This window comes from Salmo trutta, chromosome 39 (assembly GCF_901001165.1).
Source record: "Salmo trutta chromosome 39, fSalTru1.1, whole genome shotgun sequence".
NCBI lineage: Eukaryota > Metazoa > Chordata > Actinopteri > Salmoniformes > Salmonidae > Salmo > Salmo trutta.
In genome coordinates, this window is record NC_042995.1 from 5,640,432 (window position 1) to 5,666,497 (window position 26,066).

The 26,066-nt window shown below is 44.2% G+C and overlaps 3 protein-coding genes across 4 annotated transcripts in view; 2 read left to right on the plus strand and 1 right to left on the minus strand.

Moving 5' to 3' along the window:
• Positions 1–7,161, plus strand: part of LOC115179857 (serine/threonine-protein kinase 11-interacting protein-like) — a 39,805-nt gene extending 32,644 nt beyond the window's left edge. For both annotated transcript variants that reach the window (XM_029741714.1, XM_029741713.1), the window contains exons 25-26: positions 2,082–2,308; positions 5,968–7,161. In XM_029741714.1, the coding sequence (XP_029597574.1) occupies positions 2,082–2,308; positions 5,968–6,108 (368 nt within the window). In that variant the 3' untranslated portion in view covers positions 6,109–7,161. The remainder of the gene's footprint in view (positions 1–2,081; positions 2,309–5,967) is intronic.
• Positions 7,162–11,707: 4,546 nt separating this feature from the next.
• LOC115179318 (gap junction gamma-1 protein) lies at positions 11,708–21,569 on the plus strand. The gene is made up of 5 exons (XM_029740723.1): positions 11,708–11,960; positions 18,320–18,599; positions 18,848–19,079; positions 19,282–19,989; positions 20,270–21,569. Exons 2-5 carry the CDS (start codon positions 18,360–18,362, stop codon positions 20,281–20,283), a joined length of 1,194 nt encoding a protein of 397 aa, XP_029596583.1. The 5' UTR covers positions 11,708–11,960; positions 18,320–18,359; the 3' UTR covers positions 20,284–21,569.
• A 128-nt stretch (positions 21,570–21,697) lies between these two features.
• On the minus strand, positions 21,698–23,498 carry inha (inhibin subunit alpha). Its single transcript, XM_029740725.1, has 2 exons — positions 22,870–23,498; positions 21,698–22,667 (listed from the first exon to the last, which is right to left on the minus strand). The coding sequence occupies exons 1-2, from the start codon at positions 23,183–23,185 to the stop codon at positions 21,922–21,924; spliced, it is 1,062 nt and encodes a 353-aa protein (XP_029596585.1). The 5' UTR covers positions 23,186–23,498; the 3' UTR covers positions 21,698–21,921.
• Positions 23,499–26,066: the final 2,568 nt, after the last annotated feature.

A 26,066-nucleotide genomic window follows, 5' to 3' on the forward strand; every position in this document is an offset into this window, starting at 1 on the left:
TCTCTCTCTCCCTGTAGGAGATCACTGTAGTCTAGTCAGACCCAGTGTTACATGACTCTCTCTCCCTGTAGGAGATCACTGTAGTCTAGTCAGACCCAGTGTTACATGACTCTCTCTCCCTGTAGGAGATCACTGTAGTCTAGTCAGACCCAGTGTTACATGACTCTCTCTCTCCCTGTAGGAGATCACTGTAGTCTAGTCAGACCCAGTGTTACATGACTCTCTCTCTCCCTGTAGGAGATCACTGTAGTCTAGTCAGACCCAGTGTTACATGACTCTCTCTCTCCCTGTAGGAGATCACTGTAGTCTAGTCAGACCCAGTGTTGCATGACTCTCTCTCCCTGTAGGAGATCACTGTAGTCTAGTCAGACCCAGTGTTACATGACTCTCTCTCCCTGTAGGAGATCACTGTAGTCTAGTCAGACCCAGTGTTGCATGACTCTCTCTCTCCCTGTAGGAGATCACTGTAGTCTAGTCAGACCCAGTGTTGCATGACTCTCTCTCTCCCTGTAGGAGATCACTGTAGTCTAGTCAGACCCAGTGTTGCATGACTCTCTCTCCCTGTAGGAGATCACTGTAGTCTAGTCAGACCCAGTGTTACATGACTCTCTCTCTCCCTGTAGGAGATCACTGTAGTCTAGTCAGACCCAGTGTTACATGACTCTCTCTCCCTGTAGGAGATCACTGTAGTCTAGTCAGACCCAGTGTTACATGACTCTCTCTCTCCCTGTAGGGGATCACTGTAGTCTAGTCAGACCCAGTGTTACATGACTCTCTCTCTCCCTGTAGGAGATCACTGTAGTCTAGTCAGACCCAGTGTTACATGACTCTCTCTCTCCCTGTAGGAGATCACTGTAGTCTAGTCAGACCCAGTGTTACATGACTCTCTCTCTCCCTGTAGGAGATCACTGTAGTCTAGTCAGACCCAGTGTTACATGACTCTCTCTCTCCCTGTAGGAGATCACTGTAGTCTAGTCAGACCCAGTGTTACATGACTCTCTCTCCCTGTAGGAGATCACTGTAGTCTAGTCAGACCCAGTGTTGCATGACTCTCTCTCTCCCTGTAGGAGATCACTGTAGTCTAGTCAGACCCAGTGTTACATGACTCTCTCTCTCCCTGTAGGAGATCACTGTAGTCTAGTCAGACCCAGTGTTGCATGACTCTCTCTCCCTGTAGGAGATCACTGTAGTCTAGTCAGACCCAGTGTTACATGACTCTCTCTCTCCCTGTAGGAGATCACTGTAGTGTAACTGTAAGCGTCAGCTGTCAGAGCAGCTAACCGATCGCTGCAGCTGTACACAGCCCATCTGTAAATAGCCCATACAACCAACTACCTACCTCATCCCCATATTTGTTTTTGTTTTTCTGCTCTTTTGCACACCAGTATTTCTACTTGTACATCCTCATCTGCACATATCACTACTGTGTAAATTGCTAAATTGTAATTACTTCGCCACTATTGGCCTATTTATTGCCTTACCTCCTTACTTCGTTTGCACACACTGTATACAGATTTTTCTATTGTGTTATTGACTGTACGATTGTTTATCCCATGTGTAACTCTGTTGTTTTTGTCGCACTGCTTTGCTTTATATTGGCCAGGTCGCAGTTGTAAATGAGAACTTGTTCTCAACTGGCCTACCTGGTGAAATAAAAAAATAGTTTAGTCAGATCCAGTGTTGCAGGACTCTTATTTATCACCCTATACCCCTGGTGATTGTCGACTGATCAAAGCTGGACAGTTCCTTCCTGGTTTAATGGAGTAGATCAACACGGAGAGGGGGAGAGAGAGGCAGCTGTTTCCCGGTGGGGGTGCTAGGGAGATGAGAGCTCTTTGTCTTATCTCACCACGGTACCGACGTCCCACTGATATGGCTCTCCCCGTGTCTGTTAACCAGACGGTAAAACACTTTGAGACGTGCCATAAGGCCCACGGTTAGATAAATACAATACAAGCCAAACTATTTAGATGCAAGTATATGATTATAATCTGTACGGGGGGGGGGGGGGGGGGTGTGTGTGTTTTAAACATTTATCCAAATGCATATTTTCTGTGTGTTGTATTTGTTCTCTCTGCCAGAAGACAGTGTGACCCCTCTGACAGTGCTGGCCACCCGGGAAACCCTGTACCTGCTCAACGAAGACCACCAATGGAGCAAGAGCTTGTCCCACCCGTCAGCCAATGAGAATGGGGAACCCTGCAGTGGGCATGTCACTGTTCAGGAGACCCAGCCAATCAGCTGTGTCAGCTCTGTCCATCTATGGTCGTCTGACCCGTGCAGAATGGACATCAAGCTTTACGATGAGGTGAGACTGAGGGAGGAAAGAGGCATGTGATTGGTCTTAGATTAGGAAGGGCTTCTTCCAAGTTCTCAAGGGTAAGCTGGATAAGCTAAATGCTATCATGAGCAAAGCTGGGCACACGCTTGTATATTTATTAGACATTTTTCAGGATGAAATCTCTTGAGATGCACCATCTTGTTTTCAAGAGTGTCCAGATGAGAACAACTAACAAACAAACAATACTTAGTAAGAAGAAGAATGTGGCTACTACTGTCTAACAACAATGAAATCTAATTTTATTTGTCACATGCGCCGAATCCAACCGTGAAATGCTTACTTACAAGCCCTTAACCAGCAAGGCAGTTATAAGAGTTAAGAAAATATTTACTAAATAAACTAAAGTTAAAAAAAGAACATGTGTAACACAATAAAATAACAATAACAAGGCTATATACAGGGGTTTTTGGTATAGCGTCAATGTGCAGGGGTACAGGTTAGTCCAGGTAATATGTACAGTACCAGTCAAAAGTTTGGACACACCTACTCATTCAAGGGTTTCTTTATTTTTACAATTTTCTACATTGTATTTCAAAACTATGAAATTAACACACATGGAATCATGTAGTAACCAACAAATCAAAATATATTTTATATTTGAGATTCTTCAAAGTAGCTACCCTTTGCCTTGATGACCGCTTTGTACATTCTTGGCATTCTCTCAACCAGCTTCACCTGGAATGCTTTTCCAACAGTCTTGAAGGAGTTCCCACATATGCTGAGCACTTGTTGGCTGCTTTTCCTTCGCTCTGCGGTCCAACTCATCCCAAACCATCTCAATTGGGTTGTTGGGTGATTGTGGAGGCCAGGTCATCTGATGCAGATCTCCATCACTCTCCTTCTTGGTCAAATAACACACCTCCAGGCTGTGCAAGGGCTGAGCTCAAACCAGATTGTATGGTGTATCGCTGTGCTAGCCATGCTGGTTAAATGTGCCTTGAATTCTAAAATCACCAACAGTATCACCTGCAAAGCACCTCCTCCATGCTTCACGGTGGGAACCACACATGCCGAGATCATCCGTTCACCTACTCTGCGTCTCACAAAGACACGGCGGTTGGAACCAAAAATCTTACATTTGGGCTCATCAGACAGAAGGAAAGATTTCCACCGGTCTAATGTCCATTGCTCGTGTTTCTTATTATTGGTGTCCTTTAGTAGTGGTTTCTTTGTAGCGAATCGGCCATGAAGGCCTGATTCACGCAAAGGGTGGCTACTTTAAAGAAGCTCAAATGTAAAATATATTTAGATTTAACACTTTTTTGGTTACTACATGATTCCATATGTGTTATTTCATAGTTTTGATGTCTTCACTATTGTTCTACAATGTAGAAAATAGTAAAAATAAAGAAAAAACCTTGAATGAGTAGGTGTTTTAACTTTTGACCGGTAGTGTACATATTCACAAATGTCGTCACATGGTGATGTTTCTATTAGTTAAAAAAACAGTTTGATCTTAACATTTGAAAAGGGGCTTTCTTAAATTCAATGTGTGTTTTTTTTAATGTCCTGATTTCTATAGGTAAATGATTTGTCAATTGGGTGTTCCTTTTAATAAATATACACAACACGACAAAACATGTTTTAAGTTGATCCATTTAAAAAGAAATTGGTTCCAATGCAGTTGTCTTCTGTTTGGGAGTGACGGTCCATTTAGTGATTCAGACATTGTGCAATGATGTCTTATAATGGCATACAAGAATGAATCTGCAAAGATTGACATCGAATTCTCAAAGTAAGGTCTTGATTGGGATTTGAAAGATCTCACTATAGTCTAGGATAGGAAGCAGCAGATGGTTTACTACGGTCTTTCTAATGGATACAGTAAAACAACTCTGTATTGTAACCCAGGCTTATAGTTTGTTGTTTTTCTAATATAATCTATATGCTGTCCAAAAGATCATTCAGAATCTATCCTCAAACCCAGATATTTCAAACAATCAACACTTTCAAGCATTGTTCCATCACTTCCAAAATGTTTGAAATTGCCAGCATTGTCAGCAACTCATTCTTTGCCGTGTACCAAACCGCATGATATAGGTGTGTGTGTGTGTGTGTGTGTGTGTGTGTGTGTGTGTGTGTGTGTGTGTGTGTGCGTATACATGTTTCAAGCAGACCACCATAGTCCCTGTGCCAAAGGAAGCGAAGGTAACTAAATGATTACCGCCCTGTGAAGTGCTTTGAAAGGCTGGTCATGGCTCACATCAACACCATCCTCCCGGACACCCTAGACCCACTCCAATTCGCATACCACCCCAACAGATCCACTGATGACGCAATCTCAATCCCACTCCACACTGCCCTTTCTCACCTGGACAAAAGGAACACCTATGTGAGTGCTGTTCGTTGACTACAGCTCAGCGTTCAACACCATAGTGCCCATGAAGCTCATTACTAAGCTAAGGACTCTGGGACTAAACGACTCCCTCTGCAACTGGATCCTGGACTTCCTGATGGGCCGCCCCCAGGTGGTAAGAGTAGGGAAACAACACGTCAGCCACGCTGATCCTTAACACTGGGGCCCCTCAGGGGTGTGTACTTAGTCCCCTCCTGTATTCCCTGTTCACCCACGACTGCGTGGCCAAACACGACTCCAACACCATCATTATGTTTGCTGACGACACAACAGTGGTAGGCCTGATCATCGACAACGATGAGACGGCCTATAGGGAGGAGGTCAGAGAACTGGCAGTGTGGTGCCAGGACAACAACCTCTCTCAATGTGAGCAAGACAAAGGAGCTGATTGTGGACTATAGGAAAAGGCGGGCCGAACAGGCCTCCAACATCGACAGAGCTGTAGTGGAGTGGGTCGAGAGTTTCAAGTTCCTTGGTGTCCACATCACCAATGAACTATCATGGTCCAAACACACCAAGACAGTCATGAGGAGGGCACGACACAACCTTTTTCCCCTCAGGAGACTGAAAAGATTTGTCATGGGTCCCCAGATCCTCAAAAGGTTCTACAGCTGCACCATTGAGAGCATCCTGACCGGTTGCATCACCGCCTGGTATGGCAAATGCTCGGCATCTGACCGTAAGGTGCTACAGAGGGTATTGTGAACAGCCCAGAACATCACTGGGGCCAAGCTTCCTGCCATCCAGGACCTATATAATAGGCGGTGTCAGAGGAAAGTCCAGAAAATTGTCAGACTCCAGTCACCCAAGTTATAGACTGTTTTCTCTGCCACCGCATGGCAAGCGGTACTGGAGCGCCAAGTCTTGGACCAAAAGGCTCCTCAACAGCTTCTACCCCCAAGCCATTAGACTGCTGAACAATTCCCCCCCCCCCCCCCTAAACACTGCCGCTACTCGTTGTTTGTTTGTTACCTATGCATAGTCACTTCGCGCCCACCTACATGTACAGATTACCTCAACTAGCCTGTGTCCCTGCACACTGACTCGGTACCGGTGCCCCCTGTATATAGCCTCGCTATTCTTATTGTGTTACTTTTTATTATTCCTTTTTTAGTCTACTTGGTAAATATTTTCTTATTCTTGAACTGCACTCTTGGTTAAGGGCTTGTAAGTAAGCATTTCACGGTAAAGTCTACACTTGTTGTATTCGGCACGTGGCAAATAAAGTTTGATTTGAGCATATGAGTGTCTGTATGTGTTTCCTGTGCAGATAGTGAAGGAGGAGAAGACGTGGTCGTTGCACTCTGACAGTGCAGAGCTGATGCAGGGCCTGCTGGTCTGGGTCAGAACACAATGGGAGAACATGTTCGGAGTCAAACTCGCCATCACCAACCTCACCCTACCAGCCTGAGGGAAAACACCCACCCTTCCAACTCTGTGTGTGTGTGTGTGTGTGTGTGTGTGTGTGTGTGTGTGTGTGCGCGCGCGCGCACCTGCTTGAGTGTGGGTCTGTCTGTCTTCACTGTCAGACTTGTCCCTCAATAGGACAGTATGTTTACCTGGTTTGAAGCCAACTATGATTTCCTCATGTTTGGTCACTTTTACAAAGCACTGATCTGTTAACGCCTCATCTGAATCCCGTCCATTTTATAACCATGCCAGTATAGCCAGCCAGGGAGAGTGCCTTGTGGTGTTGCCAGTCCTGCTACGTTCTGATGCGCCTTGAATATGTGAAAGGGGTGAGGGGGAATCATGTGTTTCTTTCAGGGGGTGAGGACAGGATAAGGAGGGAGAAAGGGGTAAGCAAAAATGTGAGTTGGGGGTAATTTTGTGTGTGTATCAAGGAAGTTAGTCCATTCCTCTGAAGCTCAGTGGACTGTGACTTCATCAGAAGTCCCGGGACTGCAGCAGTGAGTTGTGACATCACACGCTCGGCACAAGGCTCTCTAGCCGTCCCGTGAGGCTCCGCTCCAGACACCTCTGACGTGACACCTCTTAGTTCTTTTGTTTTTAATCAGGGACTTTTGATGTCACGATACACTGTGATTATGTAAAGGAAAAGGGCAACCCAAGTGAAGAGTTGCAGCCAAGGCAATGAACCGGGACAGTATCTGTGTTCTGTATTCTTGGGGAAAGTGCAGAATATGCATGATGGGGAATGTGAAATGGAAGGGTTCTGACTGACCTGTTTTAAAGTGGGAGATGATAGTTGGTTTGTGGCTGTCTGTTAAAATGTATAGTCTTATGCTAATACCTCTCTAGTGCAGTTTAACTATATTGTGAATGTCAAGTGAATACTATTTTTTATGTTGACAGATGAAAAGATGTGTAGAAGTGGACGACAAACAGATGTGTGCAACTTAATTTATTTACCGTCAGCAAATCAATTATAAAAAAACTATAGCTTTTTATACTTAAAATAAAAATGCATGTCTGTGGAACAATACATCCTCTTATGACACTGTATTTCCACGCTTGTCCAACTCTTTCATTTTCACAGTGGGAAAGTTCCAATAGCTACTTTTCCTTCTGTAATCATGTAGTTGCAGAGGGGTTTTTCACTGTTCTCACACAGTCAGCCCAACCACAACCGCAGCAATGCACCCATCCCCATCGTCACGCTAATCCTCCAGTCATCCACGTGGCCACACTACTACCAATAATCATCACTTTCTGCCCCATCAGACCCCCTTGAGGTTTTTCAATGGAACATTTGACAATTCCTAAGATTTTGTGTAATACAAGAACATTTCCACACCAAGTGACATTTTTCATAGGAGAAATACAAATTCTGAAAAGTTACACAAAGCTTTGAAATAGATTCATGTGTACTATAGGCTTAACCATCACACTGATAGTCTGTCTAGCCATTCCTGTCATATCAGGGCTCACAACATTTACATTTTAGTCATTTAGCAGACTCTCTTATTCAGAGCGACTTACAGTAGTGAATGCATACATTTTTTTCCCGTACTGGTCACGAACCCACAACCCTGGCGTTGCAAACACCATGCTCTACCAACTGAGCCACACAGGACCTTTCCACAAGAAAGGAAGGAAGGAAATAAGGAAGCAATTTAAAACCCTCTAGATGTTAAATGATTTCCTTTCAGGGAGAGATTGGTCAGGACCAAATCTCCAAAGAGAAAGCAGCACAACGGCTAGGAAAAACTTCCTAGAAGGCAACAACCTAGGAAGAAACCTGGAGAGGAACCATGCTCAAAGGGGATGGCAGTTCTCTTCTGGCTGGGCCGAGTGGAGAGTTAAGAGTACATGTGGCCATTCATTCCAGAAGTTCAAACGTTCATAGATCACCAGCAGGGTCATATAATAACCATGGTGGCTATAGAGAGGGCAACAGTTCAACAACTCCAGAGTCAATGTCAGTTGGCTTTTCATGACCAGGTGTTCTGAGATGAGAGAGTGGCCGGTGAATCAGGTCAGGGGTCAACAGCAGCAGTCAGAACCGCAGAACAAACTGGATCAGTACGACCAGGTGGACGGGACAGGAACAGCCAGGAGTCGTCAGGCCAGGTAGTCCTGAGGCATGGTCCTAGGTCTCAGGTCCTCCAGGACGGGAGAGATGGAGGGGAATTAGAGAATGGAATGATACCAAACACATGGAAACAATACTATGAGCCTGTCCTCCTATAGCTCCTCCCACCAGCCTCCTCTGATAGAGAGAGCATGCCTAAGAACACACAGTACATCAGATAAGGCAAGACAGACTGAAGATAGTACCCTGGCACATAGGCTATTGCAGCATAGATACTGGGGACTGAGACAGGGAGGGGGTCGCAAGACACTGTGGCCAATCAGGCAGGATATAACCCCACCCACTTTGCCAAAGCACAGCCCGCACACCCCTGTACACACCGATTCAACATTTTCAAGTAGTTCTTGTTGGCTCAGTTGGTAGAGCATGGTGCTTGCAACACCAGGGTTGTGTGTTCTATTCCCATGGGGGAATACCAGTATGAAAACGGATGCATTTGGTACTATAAGAGTGTCTGCTAAATGACTAAAATGTGAAATAAACATCTGTGATGCACATAACTACTAATCAACCCACCACATGGCTAAAGAGAAACTTTTATTTGATGTCCTACTTCCCACCTAGTGGTTCCAAATGGTAGAGAACACAGTAAAACATCAGGGTGATCTACCTGGCAGGCACATGCGTCAAAATGTTAAGGCTTCATTTGCACGGATCAACAGTTGCCCAAAGGAGACACTAATTCAACTGACTGCCTAAAAGACCCAGAGGTGACAGACTGACATTCACGTGGAGATGAAGATATGGGGACATTTTCTCTGCTTGTGTGAGAAGGATTGGAATAGTAGTGTTAGATATCACAACATACACACTTCCTGCAACATTCTTGGTGCCCTCGACACTGCTCTGGCAATGCTACTCAAGCGTTGCTCACCCCTGGGAGAAGACAGCAGTGTCCCAGTCCTGCTGTCACTGCCATGCAGGGAGGAGGCTTTCTCCTGTTTGTTTGTCCAGAGTTAAGACCAACAGTTCCTTATTGAGCACTGTGAATGACACCAGAGAGAGTCAACATACCACCTGTAAGTAGTAAATACACCCCCCCATGAAAAAATATTGCAGTTAGAGTGCAGTATAACTGCAGTATGCTGCAAATACTGCATTCAAAATAACTTTTTTTACTGCAGTAATTTTGCAGTGTAACTGCAGTTAGAGTACAGTAGAACTGCAGTTCAACTGCAGAACACTGCAGTTATTCTGCAATTACTGTGTCTAAAATTCCATAGTCGACTGCAGTTTTACTGCAGTTTCAAAACTGCAATCATTTTTTGGAAGGGCTTTGTTGATGGCAACGAGCCCTTCCTGGCTGTGAAGATGGGATGGGACTCTGTTCAGGAAACGTGTTAAAGACCCACTGGGAAAAAACTGGTTGTATCAACATTGTTTCCACCTACCAAAAAATACAACTAAGTGAAAACCAATTGGATTTGCAAAAAGTAATCAGCGTAAGGGAATTTCATCCTAACTTATAACTTAAATCCAATAGCATGGTGACATGCTTTGTTGATTTCATGTGGAATTCACAGTAGTTGACAACTCAACCAAATGTAAATCAAAACTAAACATTGAACTGATGTCTTTACCCAGTGCCCTTAAGAAAAACGATTGCAGTCAGAATGCAGTTTAACTGCAGTACAATGCAGTATAACTGCAGTTAAAGTGCAGTCTAACTGCAGTATGCTGCAAATATTGCGTCCAAAATATCACTGTTTTTTTTACTACAGTAATTTTCTGCAATTACGCTATCCAAAATACTTCAGTCGACTGCAGTTACTGCACTTTTACTGCAGTTTCAAAACTGCAATATTTTCTTGTAAAGGTGGGGAGGGTGTTTTAAAGAGATTCAGTAGGAGTGGATTATGCTTTTGATTATCACACCTATGGCATAATAAACCAGCGGTAGTAAACCACATTTGCGGAACTGTTTTGTCTTGCATGACGCCCACATGTTTGACATAGATACTCTGTATTGTTCCAATAAACTGTAGCACCACTTACCCTATTAAATCTGTCTCCTGTTATTTCAAACAATGTTTTTGTTTGGCAAATAAGCCTGTGATAGATGGGTTCCGGGTTTGTGGACGTTACAGTGGGACCGGTCTATTACCATACCATATATGGCAAACATCGGATGTTGGCACCACTATGCAAGCTGTTATGTGTGAATTTAAAGGTTTTAACAGTGGAGGAATGTGTACACACAGCCCATTTTAATTGTGAGAGCATGTGCGCTGAGACCAGCCAAAATACCAAGCTTGAGTTCAGGCAACAGGTGCTTCGACTCAAGATTGGTATTTTCTATTCTACTTTAATCAAACTCACTTGGAAGGTAAGCTTTTGGGTTTAACATGCAGTAGATGTTGAATCACTGGCATCTTGCTATGTATGACACACAATACACAATCTTATCAATCAGTGGAGGCTGCTCAGGGGAGGACGGTCATAATAATGTCTGGAACGGAGCATATGGAATAGCATCAAACACATGGAAACCATGTGTTTAATGTATTTGATACCATTCCACTGACTCTGCTCCAGACATTACCATGAGCCCATCCTCCCCAATGAAGGTGCCACCAACCTCCTGTGCTATCAATAAGGATATTGTTAGTTTACCACACGAGTGACAGAAATGCATATTCCATTTCCCCAGTAGACTTACAATACATATTAGACATAGCTACATAACTAGAGTGGACATTCTTTGGCCATTCGGACATAGGCACACAGCTGGGCTGGTGTGGAATCCCACAGCCATTCTCTCACAGTGTTGAGCTGAGGGTTGATCTGGCTCTGGTCCAGCTCTACAACTGTATGATAGGGACAGCAGGGAGCATGTTGTTATAATGTACTCTTTCTCCCTATCTACACAACCTACAAGACAGGGAGCATGTTGTTATAATGTACTCTTTCTCCCTATCTACACAACCTACAAGACAGGGAGCATGTTGTTATAATGTGCTCTTTCTCCCTATCTACACAACCTACAAGACAGGGAGCATGTTGTTATAATGTACTCTTTCTCCCTATCTACACAACCTACAAGACAGGGAGCAGCTGGAGAAGGATCTACCTCACACATAAGGAGCACTCACATTTTGATTGTTCTTTAAATGCTCTCTCTCTATCTCCCCCGCTCTCTCTCTCATATATATTTCTCATATTTCATTTCCCTGATGATAAGTAGCCTAAATTGTGACATGTGGATAACTACCTCAATATAACTACCTCAAAGTTAAAGCAGATCCTTAACTGCACCTACCAATTGTGTTTTTTGATTTTAGAGATATAAAAGGCTATTGGTTTCCTAAATCTCTGGCTTTCTTTGTTTAATTAATCCGAGAATAGCAATGAAATGATACAAAAAAGTGTGAAAACTTAATTACAGTAAACAGCAAACAGTATCTAGTCAGCTAGTATATCTCAAGTTTCAGATAAGGGCTTCCTAAACGGGGCAGGGTTACATGGAGGTATGGTAGGAGGAGAAAAAGGATTTCGGGACTCTTCTTTTGTCCTGCATGAATGTGTTTGGGGCCCCGACATGGATGCAGGGGTCACATGGTACCACAAAGCGCCGAATGGGTTAAAAAAAAGAGGGGGTTGTAGTTTATGAAAGAGCCGCGGAGGAGAAAGACCATTTGTTGATCATTTGGAGAGGCTACGAGGGGAATTAAGGCTGAAAACAAGAAGGACAGTTTTGAGCCTTAAAGGTGAGTTTTTGCGAGGAGACCCATAATCCTTTGAGACGTTTTTACCAGGTTCACAAACGCTCAATGTAACTTTACTCGCAGTTTAATTTACTAGTGTCAATGTATTCCTTCCACAAGTTGTTGCCTATCAATCCTTGCTCAAAATGTAACGATACTTTTTTTGTCCCCTAAATTACCATCGTTGTGTGCGCGCAGTCAGCAAAGCTACAATCGTGTGATCTTTAGCTTTTCTTGGGCAATTTGACTCAAGGCGCATAGGTTTGCTACTTTTGTATTCATTTAATCTAAATTCAGAATTTACAATTAAATAGTTGTTCGGAATCAAGTTGTTTTCTAATCTTATTTGCTGAGTGTATCAACAACTGTTACGGGCCAATGTTTATGATGGATTTGTCCATCTCATCTATTTTTTACCAAACGCCTTCCAGCCATGATGTCAAACTTTGTTTAGGCCTTCATTATCTTCATCATCTTAATCTTAAAATCATCATTTTTTTATCAATCAAGATCTCAACCCCTCGTTAAGCAGTTCATTTTAACACGCATGTAGCCAATTTAGTCGCTAATGAAACGCTTGATGTGGAGTTAACAAGCCTAATCTAAATTCTCCGGCTCATTGGCCTTCTACAAAGTCACCGTTCTATGAGTGACATAGTGAAGTTCAATGACTGGCGTTTGTAGGTTTATTGGTTGCCATGTGTGACCGACAGCATGCAGTCGGTGGTTTCATGCATGTGCCCTCGGCCTACACCATGGGCCATCTGTTTTTGGTTAGAGGCCAAGGAATGTTAACACGCTGTACCTTGACCGGATACCTTCACTACCAGGCCTTCTGCACTGCACTGCTCAACTCCCATCCCCCGTCTTTACTTCACTGACTTGTAATTCATCAAATTCCTTTGCTGGCTCAGTAGCCTAGGATGAGTTTTGGTCCAGATGAGAATGAGCTACTCTGTCTTGGTCAGTTGTTGATTTGAGAAGAGTGTTTAGTTGGCTTATTTGCCCTCACTCTCTCAACTGTTTTTGTGTGTTAACCTTTCAAATATCACCCACATGTTAGCCTATCAGGTGGCCATCTTTACTGGTCCATTTAGTCTAGGGTTCTCCTGCTGTTTGGGTTTACTTTAAATGCCAGGCCTAGGTTGTCACTGATAGGTGATTTGATTATCTGGCACGGGTTACCTTAGTGGAAGAAGTTTGCATCGGGTGAAAAGTGATTACATTCGTTTTGGAACCGGTTGCCACCTGGGCATGAGCCAGGTGACCAGCTCTGGCCACTGAAGTTGTCTCAACACAAAGGTGACGTAGGTGAACACATGGAGTAATGAGTAGGATTCTGTTTTCACATGCAAAAGTTATTGATTTTGATAAATGCTTCTTTATCTGCCTCCCCAATAAACTATACTGAACCAAAATATAAACGCATGAAAAGTGTTGGTCCCATGTTTCATAAGATGCCAGAAATGTTCCATATGCACAAATTAGCTTATTTCTTTCAAATGTTCTGCACAAATGTTACATCCCTGTTAGTGAGCATTTCTTCTTTGAAGATAATCCATCCACCTGACAGTTGTGGCATATCAAGAAGATGATTAAAAAGCATGATCATTACGCTTGTGCACCATGTGATGGGGGCAAAAGGCCACTAAAATGTGCAGTTTTGTCACAACACAATGCCATAGATGTTTTGGGGGAGCGTGCAATTGGTATGCTGACTGCAGGAATATCCACCAGAGCTGTTGCCAGAGAATTGAATGTTCATTTCTGTACCATAGGCCGCCTCCGTTTTTGAGAATTTGGCAGTACGTCCAACCAGCTTCACAACCGCAGACCACGGAATGGCGTCATGTTGGCGAGTGGTTTGCTGATGTCAACATTGTGAATAGAGTGTGTCATGGTGGGGTTATGGTTTGGGTAGGCATAAGCTACAGACAATGAACACAATTGCATTTTATTGATGAAAATTTTGAATGCAGAGATACCGTGACAAGGTCCTGAGGCCCATATGCATCTGTGACCAACAGATGCATATCTGTATTCCAAGTCATGTGAAATCCATAGATTACAGCCTAATTAATTTATTTCAATTGACCGATTTCCTTATATGAACTGTAACTCTGAGATCTTTGAAATTGTTGCCTTTATATTTCTGTTCAGTGTAGTTATAAAAAAAAATCGAACACTACCATTCAAAAGTTTGGGGTCACTTAGAAATGTCCTTTTTTTTAAAAAAGAAAAGCAAATGTTTTTGGTCCATTAAAATAACATCAAATTGATCAGAACTACAATGTAGGCATTGTTAATGTGGTAAATGACTATTGTAACTGGAAACGGCAGATTTAATGGAATATCTACATAGGCGTACAGAGGACCATTATCAGCAACCATCACTCCTGTGTTCCAATGGCACATTGTATTAGCTAATCCAAGTTTATAATTTTAAGTCTAATTGATCATTAGAAAACCCTTTTGCAATTATGTTAGCACACCTGAAAACTGTTCTTCTGATTTAAAGAAGCAATAAAACTGGCCTTCTTTAGACTAGTTGAGTATCGGTAGCAGCTGCATTTGTGGGTTCGATTACAGGCTCAAAATAGCCAGAAACAAAGAACTTTCTTCTGAAACTCATCAGTCTATTCTTGTTCTGAGAAATGAAGGCTATTCCATGTGAGAAATTGCTAAGATACTGAAGATCTCGTACAACGCTGTGTACTACTTCCTTCACAGAACCGCGCAAACATTAGTACATTAGTGTCTAGTTAGAGAAACACACGCCTCACAAGTCCTCAACTGGCAGCTTCATTAAATAGTACCCGCAAAACGCCAGTCTCAATGTCAACAGTGAAGAGGTGACTCCAGGATGCTGGCCTTCTAGGTTTCTTTGGCCTGTTTTTATATTCTCTACTATGTGTTGGAGGAACTTAACTGGACACATGGCTTTTGCTGGCATGAGCAGTGTAGCATGCCTGTTAGGTGTAGGCTAGGCCTCAATTGATCAAAGATGAAATGGTACGCATTGGGAAGGTGGTACCCACTGCTTTTCAAAGCCAGAAGGAAATTCATAAAGCTGGCTGACCCATTTTCTTGCACAATGCTTAGGCTGCTGGGACGGTGTTTTTTGTTTTGAAGAGCGGGTTGATTACATGGACCATTATGTAACATTGGATGTTCTACTGACCTGAGACATTTTAGACAATGGCTAGATCATACCTGTCATCTTCAATGGCCGTTGTGTTCTCAAAGTACACTATGAAATGGAGACGAGGATCCAATATCAGATCACTGAGGAAATGTTCACTGAACATGTTCATACAGTGTCTCTGAGTAGGAGTGCTAATCTAGGTTCAGTTTAGCCTTGTTAAATATGTGGGGTCCATTGCATATCTACTAACAGGAGATCACTTGATCTCATGTTACCGTGTCAAGAGTCTGATACCAGACAGCTGTCTACGTTCTCTACTTCTGCCTCAATGATCGAAAATATTTATTGTAAGAATATAGGGTTATATTTCCTACAAAACATTTCATCTTTAATGTTATAATTAGAATATTGTTACTAGAAACTACAATTAAATTAACTGATTATAAACTCAATCATGATTGGCTTGATTTAGGTACATTTTTTAGATGTGAACAGTTCAGGGAGTTTCTTTCTCAAAATATTTACCAAGTTGTTACTTTTCCATTTCATGTGATCATTAAGAACAAAAACATTGTCCAGTGAAAATGTGTAGGGTTAATTGCCACAGATTTGCTGCGGTAAACTAGGAAAGACGTTGATTCAGTTGTATGGAATGATTGTTAAATCTGCTTACTGCACCCATTCTGGAAAAGCAGGCACTTTTTGTTCCCAAGGTCAAGTTGAGAGGACCTGGCAATGCCGTGGATGGCAGATTGGCGAGGTATGCCCTCAGGTACTGGCGCTAGATCAGGACTTTGTCGTGTCACCTCACCCACATGTATTCTGGGATATTTGAAAACAGAGATGACTAGTGTGGGAAAGAAGGGCTAGTTATTGTTTCTTGGAACAACTAGAAAGTCAGCAAGGTAAATGGAGATTATTGATGAAGATGAGTAATGATGACTTGATTTTTAGATGAACACTCCTAGACAGGTTCAGCATGTCAAATACATTGTGCGCTAAAAGTGTTGGGACAGTGGCACATTTTCTTGTTTTGCTGCTGTGAGGTTTTTAAAGTGCAGATGATGTGCATTATATTTCTGTCTAACTTTCTCTCACTCATCATTATTCAGGATTTTCCGTAATCCTGGTAGCATCCACATTAAAGAAGCGCTTTAGAAACGTATCATATTCGTATTTATAAAAAGTGACTCAAATGGCACAATACACTATTTACCATTCATTAATATTCGGCGCAAAATAATCTGAAACAGCAAATGCATCCAACACATTTCTAGTCACAAGCTTGATGTAGTCATTGTGTGCTATGAATATAGGGCCAAATACTTAACTTTTTACTACTTTAATACACAAGTGCATTTGTCCTAATACTTTTGCTCCCCTTAAATGGGGTGGGGGGGTGCTGCGCTGCTATGTACTATAATTTCTAAACGGTTCACCCAATAATACCCTCAAATTAAAGCTGACATCTGCACTTTAACCTCATAGTCATTGTATCATTTCAAATCCGAAGTGCTGGAGTACAGAGTCAGAGACAAAACAATCCACTATCCTGATACTTCTGGAGCTCACTATGTACACAGTATGCCATTACAATGTCTGTACACACTTTACTGGGGACAATTTATTTCCTTGCAGTAGCTTCTATCTTGACCTGCCTCTATCATAATTCACTGTCCTGGTAAATACTGTGACTCTATGAGCTGAACCCCTCCAGTCCTTTGTCTTTCTATCCTGCTGTTGCTAAGCTTTCCCATCTGGTCTGCCTTGCTTCTCTGACCTGCACCAACCTCTCTGCCCAGTGTGAAGTCCCAGCTTGCTGTGACTTGCCGACCCCAGTCTTTAGAGGTGGTAGTGAGCAGGATGGGGTTTGGAATGACAGGTCGCTGTAAGAATGTAGGTGTGAAACACAATCCACTATGGTACCATGTGTTACAGTATAGACTGACCAGTGTTAGGTCCTTTTCAACTGTCAAGAACCGCACAGTATACATGGTTCACCAGCAGTTCAGTCTATAAAAATACCTTTAACTTTATTATTTTTTTATTGTGCTTCCAAATGAACACCTCCTTTTTACATCAGAGCAAAAAAGCATATTGTGAAACCAGAAACCACACTTGTTAAATCCTTCGCACGGAGACCTATGGCCATAGATCTGAAGCCTGGGTGTGAGACATGGACGTTGCAACACGTTCATCTCGTGGTACTTCTACCACAGTACTCCCACTAGGTCACACCGTTCCACCTGGTGCCTGCTCTTCTGGTTCCTATAATAATGTTTAACCTGGGAGTGTGGGTGTCAACATCCAACCCTCCCTGTGCCCTCCTTATATGCACGTAAGCTCATCATTGATGAACCTTGTGGATGGAGTTGTCCCCCCTGTTGATCAAATCAAATATTTCTCAAGTGTTATTTTTCTGGAGAGGGGGGTTGGGGTCAATGAGGCCACTTTTAATTCAGTCATGTCAGAAAGGTAATTAAAATTCCCCCTCAGGAATAAGTAGTCTAAGTCATACCTTTTCAGTTAATTGTTTTTTCAATTCATAATTCATGTTCAGGGGTCAATAAGAACTGGTTTAGCAGCATCTGATTTTAAAGGTGTATATGGATGTTTTGGTTTAACTAAAGAGCCAGGCTTGTTTGAATCGTGGTAAAGAATCAAACATTTCAAGTGGATTTCCAGCAGTATCACAGTAGTGACTTGTAAATAATTTGACTGTGTTAAAGTTTGGACCTCCCCTGTAGTTCACACAGTAACTAAAAGATCAGAAGCTTAATACAAACCTATGATTTACTGTCTTAGCACTTTGTAGTATGGATTTCTTGGTTTTATCTGTACCTCTCCCAGGGTGACGCATCCACACGTGTGTATCGCATGGTGGTTTTCACTGATCTCAGTCTGTGTCGATGGATCTGTACAGGAGATCTAGTGTCTATCTCTGTACAGGAGGCAGCCAGTTCTCTCTGCTGACATCTCTTCACTTGAATGGCATAATTTGTTTTACCTTGATGTGGATGGTGTGTTGACTTGAGATGTGTGTTTTAAGAAGCTTACCCTTTTTGCTCCTAACACTCGTCCAACCCCACCTCCATAACTGACATGATGATCAGGGTGTTCTTTCTCTCTTTGAACATCTGGAGATGAGCCAGGAGCACCAGAAACAGCTTTTTCAGGTAAATGTCACACTGAAAATAACATCACCTCTCCCCCCCAGAGCTGAGGGCCCCTGGCCAGGTGTCTGCTGAGGCCTCATCATGAGCTGGAGCTTCCTGACGCGTCTCCTGGATGAGATCTCCAACCACAGCACGTTCGTGGGGAAGATCTGGCTGACTGTGCTCATCATCTTCCGCATCGTGCTGACGGCCGTGGGGGGCGAGACCATCTACTACGATGAACAGGCTAAGTTCGTTTGCAACACGCTGCAGCCCGGCTGTGAGAACGTCTGCTACGACGCCTTCGCTCCGCTCTCACACGTCCGCTTCTGGATCTTCCAGGTGAGACTGAGTCAAGCAAGCATATGTAAATGTTTTCTCAAGTTAGAGTGAAGTAACTATAAGGTGTGTGTGTGTGTGTGTGTGTGTGTGTGTGTGTGTGTGTGTGTGTGTGTGTAGCCATAACAGATGGGATGTATAACCTTTTTGACACAAATAAACCATTAACTGCTTATGTACTTGTAAGCGATCGCTCAGGGACTTTGAATTCCCTGTCTACCATCCACTCTCTCTCTCTCTCTCTCCTCCAGGTCATCCTGATCACCACCCCTACCATCATGTACTTGGGCTTTGCCATGCACAAGATCGCCCGCATGGAAGATGTTGAGTACCGGCCTCTTCATCGCGCCGGGAAGAAGAAAATGCCCATCGTGACCCGGGGGGCACAGCGGGACTACGAGGAGGCAGAGGACAACGGAGAGGAGGACCCCATGATCACTGAGGAGATCGAGGTGGAGAAGGACAAAGTGAAGGTGACAGAAGGTAGGGTGAGGGACGGCTTCTCTACACAAACTGACTCATTTCATACCTGCTTCGCTCTTTTCATTCACTCTGGTTATAAAGTTGTCACCAGGGAAATTACTTTTTATTTTACTTTAAAGCTGTGTGTGGATCCCACCTGTCCCTTTTCTTTGACTTGCCCTGTGGCATGCTGTCCGTGAGGTAATTTGTCTCTCATCTCCAGGCTCTGTGAAGAAGCACGACGGTCGGCGGCGGATCGCGCGTGACGGCCTGATGAAGGTGTACGTGTGTTCGCTGATCTCGCGCATCGCCTTCGAGGTGGCCTTCCTGTTAGGCCAGTATGTCCTCTACGGCTTCGAGGTGGCGGCCTCCTATGTGTGCACGCGCTCTCCCTGTCCGCACACGGTGGACTGCTTCGTCTCGCGGCCCACCGAGAAGACCATCTTCCTCCTGGTCATGTACGTGGTTTCTCTCCTCTGCACCACACTCACCCTCCTGGAGATTCTCCATCTCGGGGTCGGCGGGGTCCGCGACACCCTCCGTGGGCGCGCCAGACGCCACCCCACCCCACCTCTTCCCCCCGTGGCCCGGGGGTCCCTCTGCAGTTCCCGCCATGTACCCACGGCCCCACCAGGGTACCACATGGTCCTGGGGAAGAAGGACCCGTCAGGCAAGCTGAAGGCAGAGTTCAGAGAGCCGTTGCCAGGGGACTATGGGAGGGAGAGCCTGGGGGACGAGGCGTCCAGCAGAGACCTGGAGAGGCTGAGGAAGCACCTGAAGATGGCCCAGCAGCACCTGGACCTGGCCTACCAGAACGAGGAGGGCCAGGGGTCCCCGTCACGGAGCAGCAGTCCCGAGAACAACACCACGGCTGCAGAGCAGAACAGACTCAACTTCGCTCAGGAGAAACAGGCAGCAGCCAGCGAGAAAGGTAAGGAGGTGAAATAGTGTCTGACTGCTGAACGGGTCAAAACAATATGACGGAAGGTTTCTAGCTTCATCAGTCCTAGAAAAAGAGCGATTGGAGAAGGTGCCATATGTATTTTTCAGACGTGTTTATTTCAACCCGTTCCAGATTCCTTAAGCCATTTTGAATGACAGCCTTACTGTACAGAATGACATTAACCTATATAACAGCACTGTTTGTTCCCATGAAGTAGTAGAGAACCTAGAGATCTCTCTATTTCCTGTCTAACATGTTGTTCCCTCAGGAGTACATGCCTGAATCCTGCTCAATGCCTGCTGGACTGCCTGCCTGTTTTCTCTTCCCGACTGGCCCTCCACGGATGGGGAAGCACATGGGGACACAGCCAGACAACTGAGAGACTGACGAGTGTGGTTGTGTGAGGGATGCAGTGCCTTGCAGTATTAAGGGCCAGGGACAACTTAAATGTAAAGCTGCCCAAGCTTCCGTAAAGCTACAGTACAAATCTCCTTTAGCGTCTGACTCATTCGACTTGAGAGCCTCCAAATACTTTGGTCTCAAGTTTCAGCTTGCCGAAACCCCACACCCTACCTTGGCAGTGCCTGTCGCTGAAGCACAGCCTTCTAGATGTAGTCGACACCCCGTTTATTTTTGCCCAAAGGTGTTTTGGTTTGTCCGTTTTTGTTTTAATTTGTTTCGCAGTCATTCCGTTCCAAAGTGTTCTCCGGTCAGTTTCTGTATTCTGTCAGGTGAATCGGTCTTATCCAGTGTAAGCTTTAATTTACCCCCCCTCTCCTCTCTATTGACAAAGTTTACGAGTCGGTCCAATTTTAAGAGCGAGGCTCAACAAAGTCTTAAAAGCATTTACTGCACATGTTATGCCAGGGCTTGTTGTTGCTGGATACAGAGTGAACCGCAATGAACACTTGCCTGCGGGGGATGTCCTTTTGCACAGACATTAAGAGGATGTGCGTCCATGTATGTGTGTTGTATACAAGGTGCTGGGAGGTTTTCTAAAAGTGCAGTTCTTTAACGAAAGCTTTTAGCTTAATCTTGGACGTTAACTGTACAGCTTTTGTCAGTGGTTTAGTAATTAAAATTAAATTGTTTTGACATTCCATGAGACTCCACTCATTGTTAAAGCCTTGTATATTAGTCATTCCAACAAATTGGCCAAATGTGATAAATACCTGGGAAATGCTTGAATCCTGTGATGACTATAAATGTTCTTCCATGCTGTTTAAACACTCCTGTAGTCCTCCTGTCCTGTTTCTGTCCTGTTTCCTTTTGTTCACGCTAGTCGGTGAGTTGTTTTGTTTCAACTTTTTTTTAATCTTCGTACTGGAATTCTAAGGAGGCAAATGCACCAACATTTGCTTATGTTGTCATAATGTGATGCTTCTTTGAAATGGTTGAGTTGGAAACTGGAAACGTCGTGTGCTGTGTTCATTTCATTTTTCCTTTTTTTTCAATTTGGTACAAAATAACATTCCAATATTTTGAGTGTTTGTTACATTGTTCCAAGTTTTGTATCTGTAGAGTTTAGTTTCATAGAAATACATGAATAAATATATATTTGAACAGAATGACTTTGCAATGTCTTTGTTTGGAATGATTACTTCACTGTAGACCTCTGTACTTCACTTCTAAAACACCTTAATCTGAGTCTGCATTGCCCTCTTGTGGCAAGAAGGAAGAACATACTACACACCCATTTCAGTTTCTTAAATTATTTTTATTAAAAATGCATCTTGTGTAGCTGTATCAAGAACAAACTTTTTTATTTTGCTCTATAATCTTAGGCCTGTATTTGTCATGCACCATCAGTTATAGGTCTAGCCTAGGTGCTCTCCAAAGACCGTTGCCCTGGCCTAGATTACACCAGTATAACTATTAATCTTACTTGGAAAAACTGAGCCATTCTCAGAGGTTTTAGGCCTAGATACAGGTGCACTCCTCTGGTATGATGTTGGGCAGGGTCTCGTATTTAAAGGAGTACCCTCCGTCAGACGTAGTGGTGAACCGTAGTGACTTCATGGTCCCGGGGACCGGAGCGCAGCACTGTTTGATCCCCAGCATAGCAGTGGTGCGGTCCGAAGCCGAGCAGGTGCCATGACAGTAGTAGAAGTTGAGAACCTTCGGGTGAACGATCCAGTTGTCCCAGCCCAGCTCCTGGAACGAGATGTTGATCATCTCCCGCTGACAGTCGCTGTACTCTGGCTTCTGCTGCGATGGCCGCATCAGGAGGTCGATGGCCGATGGGAACCAGGGAATGGTGGCGGCCGCTCGCCGTGGGGAGCGGTCTGGGCCGTGAGGTCGGGCGTGCAGGTGGAGGAATGGCATTTTGTCGGCTTCGTTTGCGTGGCATTCGCAGGCGGGGCAGCGCACCTGGAGTACGAAGGGGCCTTGGGTCAGGGCGGTGAGGAGGTGGTGCTCGACGTGGTAGGTGGTCCAGCCATCAGCGGTGGTCTTGGCTGGAAACTCTGCCACCTGGAGGAGCTGCTGGTCTGAAGTGAGGAGGAAGAGAGGGGTGATGTTCCTGCTGGCCCCCTCGCCTGCGTAGAACCAGAAATGGGCTGAGGTGATGGCAGACTGCTGGTTGTCTAGGGAGGATTGGAAGTAGTAGGTGAAGTGGCTGGTGGCTCTCTCCTCTGATGGGGAGTCTGAGCTATCACAGGTAGAGCCTGGAAAAACAAGGCAGACAGTGGAAATAAGACCAGGTCAATGGATGGGGAAACAAATAACCTACAGTTGTTGTCTGGAAAAACATCTGACAAACTTCACTTTTGGAGTGAACTAGTGGAGAGATTGACTAAAGAGAAGAGAAAAGGAACATGGCATCAGAGCGTGAGAAAAGGACAAAGAGGGATATGGACTCTCACTCACCAGAGCTGGGGAAGAGGATGACTTGCTCATGGCTCTCCTGGTGATGCCTCCTGTGGTCCTGTGCCCAGGCTGCCCTCCCTACCCTGGTGGATCTCCGGTGACCTCGCCCCGCCTCTGCTCTCTCTCTGCCCCCATCAGGGGCCTGTTGGCTGGGCTCAGGGGGCTGCTCCAGCCCTAACCCATCAAGGAGGTGCTGTTTGAACCAGTCCAACACCACGTCACGAGGCAGCTCGTCTCCCTGGCAGGCCTGGGTCAGGGTCTGGGTCCACAGGAGTAGCAGGGCACAGGAGAGGACGCTAGAAGGACCACTCCGCATGGTTCAGATCTCTTCAGTCTATAGAGGAGGGTTGTGAAGCATGTAGATCGAGGTGGAAAATTGCTTTGAGTTTGAGTAATCCAAGTAGGTCAAATATCCCTGTCTAATAATTGGTAAGGTGACCAAATGGGTCAATTGATTGTGCCAGAACTTCTAGTAGATGAAGTAAAGTAGTGTAGATCCTTCTCTGTCCTGAGCCGGTGGGCAAGTGGTGTCAATGAAGTCCTGCATTATTTGGTAGTTCCATCTCTGCGAATGCAGAGCACTGTGTCTCTCTTATCAATTGTTTTGTCATGGAATAATATTGCCTCCTACCCATGCCTATCTAGACACTGGGGAAAAAGGGAGTGAGAGAGAGCCCTATGTTATTGTTATGCAGTCATAATCCAGAGGAAAGACTTCAGAGTATGACCTTGTGGGTGATTGGAAGTTACAATGTATTTGATCACAGTCTGCGTTTCATGGTAAGGGCCACTTTGTTCTTGTACTGTATTACATTTGTCTGTTTTGTGAAGTGAACTGTAGCAAAACTTTGAAACCATTTCTGAGGTATTTTTCCTTAGTGTTAAGGTTTTCTTTAATACACATAGTGTGTGTATTTAGTGTAGGAGGTGTGATGAGATTTCAGCAGCGGAGAAGTATTAGACAAAACACCAGGGCCAGATAAGACAGGATTGAAAGAGGTGTTGTCTGAAATGGAACGGTTTACAGGCTCTGTAAGTGCAGAAAATGTGGTTGTCTCACCTAGCTATCTTAAGATGAACGCACTGTAAGTCACTCCTGATAGGAGCATCTGCTGAATGACTCGAATATAAACAGATATTGGGGTCAGTTATTGAAAATGAACCACAGTTTGAACTAATGTGTTATAACTGTTTATATAAACTATTCACAAACCCTTTGCAACCCCCTTAGAAAGACACAAAGTGTTCCGAATAGATCACAACACTTATCACATGTGAAGTCACAGTGCTGCTGTAGTCATTTCATAAGGCTCATCTGTAGACGACACCTTGGTGTCAGTATGACTCCCTGATCAAATAGAGGTTCAATATTATTTATTTTTCATCATAATGAACCCAACAGATGTGGATGTCCCTCATCACCTGCTTTCCCACCAAACAAATGTGTGTGTTAATGTGTCTTTGAAAATAATAACAATTAGGCTTTCTTTATCCAACTCCAGCCTTGGGGCTCTGGCTGCCTGCATCTGTGCAATTATAGAATACAGTTTCATAGACAAGGTCAGATATTACAGCTTGTCTCAGTGGGGAATAAACATACCAGACCGAGTTACAATAACCTCAGAAGCACACAATCGTTCTCTTGCAAACACATTCTTTTCTCTATACAGAGAGGGTTCAGTTTAGCCCCAGGTCATGCTGGCCAACTCTGAAAGTGATCCTGGCCAGGCAGACGGGCAGTCTTCTGCGTAACTCACCAACTCTCTGACAGATGATCTGCTCTCTCGTGTGACTAGAGTGGAGTCATGGAGCCACACACGTCTCTAGTCAGGCCTGGGGAACTAGTTCCTAGACCGCAGTCAGGGTACATATCTTTACATATCTCATAGGTGCTGTTCTTCCCATGCTGCTGATCTTATCATCAACACTGACTGTCCTGTATTTTTGTCATATGATGCATTGAAATCCCAACATGACTCTCAAGAACATTTCAAGAGGACAAGTAATCTAGGATAGAAGGTAGGAAGTAACTTTTAGTTTGGAATCCACCTCATGTTTGGGGTGGCAGGTAGCCTAGTGGTTAAAACGTTTTAACATAAATGTAACACTTATAAATGAAAGGTTGCTAGTTCGAATCCCCAATCTGATGTGGTAAAAATGTGTTGTTCTTCCCCTGAACAAGGCAGTTAACCCATGTTCCTAGGCCGTCATTATAAATAACAATTTGTTCTTAACTGACTTGCCTAGTTACATTTCTTTTAATTATGTTCATGGGGCTGTTTCAAGGGCTCTTGCAGTACAACAAGGTGGCCAGAAGATGGTCTGAACTCACCAGTTGTCTACTAGTTTATGGAGTTCTGTTCATAGTCAGGAGTGTTTGCAAATTGCCAGGTTTTCATTATTCTGCCAAAACTTCCGCCCAACCACAGTGTTATCTGATGTGTCTAGGACGTTGAGAGTGGGAGATAGATATAGACTGAGTGTACAAAACATTAAGGACACCTTCCTAATATTGAGTTGCCCTCAGAACAGCCTCAATTCATCGGGGCATGGACTCTACAAGGTGTCAAAAGCGTTCCACAGGGATGCTGGCCCATGTTGACTCCAATGCTTCCCATAGTTGTGTCAAGTTGGCTGGATGTCCTTTGGGTGGTGGACCATTCTTGATACACGGGAAACTGTTGAGTGTGAAAAACCCAGCAGTGTTGCAGTTCTTGACACAAACCGGTGCGCCTGGCATCTACTACCATACCCTGTTCAAAGGCAATTCAATATTTTTGTCTTGCCAATTCACCCTCTGAATGGCACACATACACAACCCATGTCTCAATTGTCTCAAGGCTTAAAAATCCTTCTTTAACCCGTCTCCTCACCTTCATCTTCACTGATTGAAGGGGATTCACCTGGCCAGTCTATGTCATGGACAAAGCAGGTGTCCTTAATGTTTTGTATACTTAGTGTATAGAGAGAGCGAGAGAGTACAGGAGGTTGGTGGCACCTTAATTGGGGAGGACGGGCTCGTGGTAATGGCTGGAGTGGAATCTGCGGAATGGTTTCCATGTGTTTGATGCCATTCCATTGGCTCTGTTCCAGACATTATTATGAGCTGCCTTCCCCTCAGAAGCCTCCACTGATATAGAGAATGTAGTAGTAGTAGTAGTAGTAGCAGTAGTAGCAGTAGTAGCAGTAGTAGTAAC